Source organism: Periplaneta americana, chromosome 8 (assembly GCF_040183065.1).
Source record: "Periplaneta americana isolate PAMFEO1 chromosome 8, P.americana_PAMFEO1_priV1, whole genome shotgun sequence".
Classification (NCBI taxonomy): domain Eukaryota; kingdom Metazoa; phylum Arthropoda; class Insecta; order Blattodea; family Blattidae; genus Periplaneta; species Periplaneta americana.
In genome coordinates, this window is record NC_091124.1 from 5,498,836 (window position 1) to 5,505,000 (window position 6,165).

The 6,165-nt window shown below is 36.2% G+C and overlaps 2 protein-coding genes across 4 annotated transcripts in view; both read left to right on the forward strand.

Annotated features, from left to right (window-relative positions):
• The window catches only part of Nca (neurocalcin homolog), a 540,761-nt gene that overhangs the window by 446,910 nt on the left and 87,686 nt on the right, over positions 1-6,165 (forward strand). The gene's annotated exons all lie outside the window — the stretch shown is intronic.
• The window catches only part of LOC138704424 (neuronal calcium sensor 2), a 227,896-nt gene that overhangs the window by 153,701 nt on the left and 68,030 nt on the right, over positions 1-6,165 (forward strand). For all 3 annotated transcript variants that reach the window (XM_069832286.1, XM_069832284.1, XM_069832285.1), the window contains exon 3: positions 5,573-5,716. In XM_069832286.1, the coding sequence (XP_069688387.1) occupies positions 5,573-5,716 (144 nt within the window). The remainder of the gene's footprint in view (positions 1-5,572; positions 5,717-6,165) is intronic.

The following is a 6,165-nucleotide window of genomic DNA, read 5'->3' on the forward strand; positions in this document are numbered from 1 at the left end:
CCATCTTGGTTTCTGTTTAATGACGGCAACTTCGGAAAACCAAAATATCTTTCTTCAACATTGTTGCTATAAAATGTTTTCTGTGTTTACTATACTCCAGAAGGCCGTGATATACGTCTGTCTTTTTTTCCCCCAGTCTATAAATGCGAACTTAAAACAAACGGTAAGGTTATGTAATGATTTATTTTTCATTTTAATATTTTAACAATATTATTTATATAACATATTGCAGTAATAACATCGGCATCTGGAATCTTGTTGATTTTTTCACGGCTTCCTTAATGTTACTTGTATCAGGAATGCAATAAGTTTCGTGGAGTAGTAGACTTTACTTAATTTTTGCAAATATTTAAAAACAATAATTAACAGTGCAATTTAGGTGAAATTGCAGTGGTAAGTTTCCAATTTATAATTATTACTATGTTAAACGTCTCTAAAAATAATATGTTAAAAGCCTAAAGCAGTAAAATGAATGTCGCGCTTAAGCGGTAAGAAGAGGGAAATTGTTATGTGTGTTACGTTGGGAATACTGAATGTGGTATTTCACACTTACCGCGTATTGGTTCTGTGCGGAAAACAAGCAAATACGCACGATCTCGCACAAAATATTTTTGTATAGTCGATAGTCGATTTACAATTTCAGTCGGATAGAAAGTACAAAATATATATTTGCCACTGTTGTTCAGCTGGTCAGTGATAGACGTTGACGATTCTGTTGCATATGAATCTAATAAATCACTCAGTCCGTTGTTGTGAGCAGGTCGGACAGCGTGAGTATTGTGTTGTCAAGGGTTTTCAGTTTAGTGTTCAGCCATTATGTTCGTATGCATACATATGTCAAACCGAAAAGAATATGCGGTATGCATAGTAGCCTATTGTAATTGGAACTGATGAATCATTACTGGCTCCTTTGGAGAGTATTATTATTATTACCATTATTATTACTGTTGTTATCATCATTAGTGTTATTATTTATTATTACTGTTATTATTATTATTATTATTATTATTATTATTATTATTATTATTATTATTATTGTTATTATTATTACTTGGTTATTTAGCAACGCCGTATCAGGTGCTTACTTATTTAGCGTCGATGGGATTGATGGTAGCGAGATGGTATTTGGCCAGATGAGGTCGGGGATTCGCCATAGATTACCTGACATTTGCCCTACGGTTTGGGAAAACCACGGAAAAAACAAACCAGGTAATAATAATAATAATAATAATAATAATAATAATAATAATAATAATAATAATGAGAAAAATGCGCTCGAGTTGAGCATTAATGTCCAAGTTTAGTCTTCGCCATAGTCTGTTATTGGTTCAACTCTCTTCGCACACGCTATGATGTGGTATTCCCTACATCTTTGCCCGCACAGCACACATTTGCAGTCTTTGGTCGGTTCATGGAACTTGTTGTTCACACACATTTTATGATGAAACCCGTGTATTGCGAGTCTTGTCGTCACGTGTCTCTGGCTCCTACACTCCCTGGTCCAGCTGTCGTCTAGCATGGCTGATGTGGTGTAGAACTCTAGGGCCCAATTGTATAAAACTCCCTGACTAAAGATCAACTTTGATCGAAAAGTGAACCGAGTTCAGACACTTCTTCTATTGTATAAAACTTTTCTACGATCAAATTACCTTGGTTCAAATGCAATCTAAGTTCACGTGAAAAGGATCTGGCAACATCGCATAAACAGGTGAAATACGTGATGCGCGGACCATGTTATACAGGTTTGTTCAGTGTTGCCAATCTAGCGACTTTAACTCTTTTTCAACAACAATTTCTTTTAACTTTTATATTGCTGAAATAGGGATTTAGTGACCTTTTTAGCACCCCATACTGACAAAATTTAACCTTTCTTTGTTGATAATGAGAAATCTAGCGACTTTACAACTACTTTTTGGCGACTTTCCGTATACTCTGTTGGAGACACTGGTTTTTTGTGCAATGTAAATAATGGCGGACAATAAGAAGAAGGTTGACTGTTCTCCGAGTTGTTAACATGTTATGGTGTTTGATACTGCTAAACATAATAAAGCTTTATAAAACGACAATTTTCGTTTAGTAATGCAGTAAATTGAAAATTTATGAATGTATCTATCATAACCATGAATAATTAATGGTTGTTATAAACATAATATAATTATAGGTTATGTTATTTGATACTCCTGAACACGATAGAGCCTTATAAAATATAAGAATGTTTGTGTATTAAGGCAAGAAATTGAAAGAAATATATATATAAATGTACCTATCATATCTATTAATATTAATAATAATGGATATTTTATTTGCACAATCTGTCACTCGTATATTTCAAACAGAAAAGAAATAACTGAACTTGGATCATCTAACTTAATCGGAGAAATTTCTTCAGTCAAAGTTGACTTTAGTTTGAGACAAATTAATCTCAGATTAGACTTTATACAACACAAAATTCCAAGTTCAGCTGAAACAAGGATCAATTTAACCTCTGATCTAAGATTAAATGGTTTATACAATCGGGCCTAGGTCTATCTCCTTCTTCTTCCGGTCTCTTATGCTTACCAGTTCCTGTTAGGGTCCTGTGGATGGTAGCCAGTGCTGCGATCTGATATCATCTACGAAATACGTCTCTCTCATGAGCTCATATACAAGGCGGGATGATGCTGCTTTTCCGACTCCTAGTATCCGTTTCATAAACATAGTCTTGACTGTTTCTATTCGAATCATGTCACCAATCTTGAGTTTTTCCCAAACGAACTCTATTCCGTACGTTATAACTGGCGCTACTACCGTTTTGAATAGTGTCATCGCTGTGCTTGTCGACAGATTGGTTATGTTCGGAATGTTGAGGCTTTGATGGCTGCTGCAGCTCTTTCTTGAACGTGCATACCGAAAGATGTTGCTGTTGTCTGTAATGTAATTCCCAGGTATTTATATTTCCCTACAACTTGTAGGGGCTCGTCATATAAGGTTATTCTGTCATGTAATAATCCCAAGCGAGAATCGAACCTATGTCCGAGCGAAACTCCTGATCGGCAGACAAAATAGGGCAATGCAAGCATCTGCACAAGGGACTTTTTAAGCAAGAAGGAAGATGATCATTTATCCCTTTTAGCACATAGATAATAGAATATATTTTTCTGAAACCTCACTAAAATACATTTCAGAATGTTTAGCCTACTTAATATATTGAAGCTACTTTATTGTGGGTATATCTTACAGTGTTGTGAAATCATATGACAACTTTAGTTGCCAGCGAGCACTGCGGTGTGGACAAGAGCGCGCTTTAGTTCCATAAGTCAGATGGTAATTTATTCACTGTCAGCCAGATTTTAAACTCATAAAAATGATCTCTCTAGTGCTCAGTGGCACTAAGCTTGCCATTAAATTCTACCATCTTCTGATCCCTATAGAATTTTTTTTTTTTAGTATTTTTCCCATACATGAGCGATACATACAGCAGGTTCAGGGACATCATTTTATTTTTACTTCAATTTTTATTGTACCTGAGTTTTTTAATGTACTTCACTGCCTACTAGTAAACTTACAACCGTTCTCCACACAGAGCCAAGGCCGCGTATGCAGTACTGAGTTAGTGAGCATAGTACGTTCCAGAAATATGTTCACGTTTTCCAGTGACGAAAAAGCTTTCAATATTGAATCATATTTTCGCACAGGTACTGTCGTCCGTTTGCCTGCGTCGCATCCCGATTTCCCCCACCTGCTTCTGTTCACCCCTCTGTAAAGTCTAGTAGCTGGACTGTCTTAGCTCTTTCCTTAAAACATTAATTTCTGTTAGGAATTGGACGTCTACGTAATATTATACAACTGTTTAAAATAACTTAAGTAAAAGGGCCTTGTTAAGTAATTAACTGTCACGTGATCTCCCCCCCTTTCTACGACCCTGCGACAAAACCACTTGAACGGACAATAGATAGCATTTCTGAGTAATTTTATCTGTTGGGTTCGGGCAGAAGTGAAGATTGAATTTACAATACGTAAGGCACTCTTTTATAGAGTAGGTATAGAATTATTTCAACATGAGTTACTAGTACGAAGGACGAAACTGGTAATTGGAATTAGGTACAATAGTCTATAGTGCGATAATATGCACAGAAGAAGTGAAGCCTGTATCGAAATGAACGGCCACCATTTTCAAAAATGTGTTTAAATATCCATATTATGATTATTTTTCAATTTAACTTCATTCTCTATATTGTACGCTAATGTGCTGTAACAGTACAATATACACTGCATAATGAATACGTCCGAGTGGATACCTCAATTCGTGAGTAAAAACACTAAGTGTTAATACAGTACTGCATTTTCATTAAACAAAAACCTAATGAAAATGATCAAACTCAAAGTTGCGATATTTCCTAGTTTACATAAATGGATGAACTACTTTTCTTCCCTCCTATACCTAATAAAGTGATTTGTATTTTACGCCAGTATCATCGAACGCCAGGCTTGGAAGGGGAAGCAAGCGGTGTTTCCGGTTCTAGAACTTTAATACAAAGATATGTATGTATGTATGTATGTATGTATGTATGTATGTATGTATGTATGTATGTATGTATGTATGTATGTATGTATTCATTCACACTGCAGTGGGTATATACCCGGTGGCAGTGGTAACTAATTACACTCAATAATGACAATAATAAACCTATTAATTAAAAATACAATTAATAATAATAATAATAATTACAACAACAACAACAGGGAATATACTAAATTAAATGAAACGATCACTTAAAATAACATTTGAAATAAATCTAATTTGTATCTTAAAACTAAGGTCGAACTAAAACCCACGAGTATGATATGTTCATATCTGCACGAGTACCTTTGAAATTACACTCATTTCGCTGTCAACTCACTCACTGCACTGGAACTACGACACATTTCACTGATTCTATCCTGATTTCACTAACACTTAAAAAACATTTCACTGTTCAAATACTTTGCACTGCCACTATAACTATAAAGCTTCACTGACAGGAACACGTTTCACTTACACAACACACTTCACTGACACGACATACTTCTTGACTGATACAAGACACTTCACTGACACAACATAATTCTTCACTGATACAACACTTCAATAACAACATATCATTTACACCCTTTAAATACCGTGTATAATTACCGTCTATTAGTAAAGTCCTTAAGCCTATTTTTAAATACATTTTTGGTTGTTGGTAAAGCCTTTAGTAAGTCTGCAGGAAAAGCATTCCAGTCCCTGATAGTACGATTGAGAAAAGAAAACTTTCCAGTGTCCGTCCTCTGCCTTCTTTCCCTCAATTTATATGAGTGGTCGTTCCTTGAAGAGTAATTTGGCGGCTGCAACCTATTTTTTATTTCTCTCCAGGCAGGCTCACCTCTGTATGTTTTGAACAGTGCGCATAATCGAATTCGCGTTCTCCTGTCCGTGAGTGTGTCCCATATAGCCAGGCTAATATTGAAAATGTTAGTAAATATAAAATGATGTCCCTTTATATGTGAAAAAGTGTAGAAAATGAAAATGAACAATAATTGTGAGTACTAATGGGTTAACGTGGTGTTGCAGCAAGACTGTCCCAACGGCAGGCTGACGCCGGCCAAGTTCGTGGACATGTACAAGATGTTCTTCCCCAGCGGCAATGCCGAGGAGTTCTGCGACCACGTCTTCCGCACATTCGACATGGACAAGAACGGCTACATAGATTTCAAGGTGAGTAAGTGTGCTCTAGCGGCTGGGAGTCCGGGGAATTCTTGACGGACAAGTCCAAGTTTGGTATGTCCTCATTATCCCTGTCATATTGTGTCCGTTGTTACCAGAACCTGAGTATAGTGGCCACACTTGTTGGTTACCGATTTAAATACTGTTTCAGTAATTTTGATTTGCAACAGTGACTTTGTATATCACGTCTAGTGTTCTCCAGATATAGGCCTTCGAACAGCGGAGCCTCTATTTCGTTCATTTCCTCCACAGAACTGTGACTCTTATCGAAACGACGATAAACTGATCACATGAACCCATGGCATAGTAAATGCTCGCTCCGAATGTAGAGCAGGTATACGTACAAGTATTTTTATATTTAAGAAATCCATGTAAAACAACGTCCTGTTTACTTTTTCCTTTGCTCTAATAGTTTTCCCATTAATGTGACAGCATTTTAC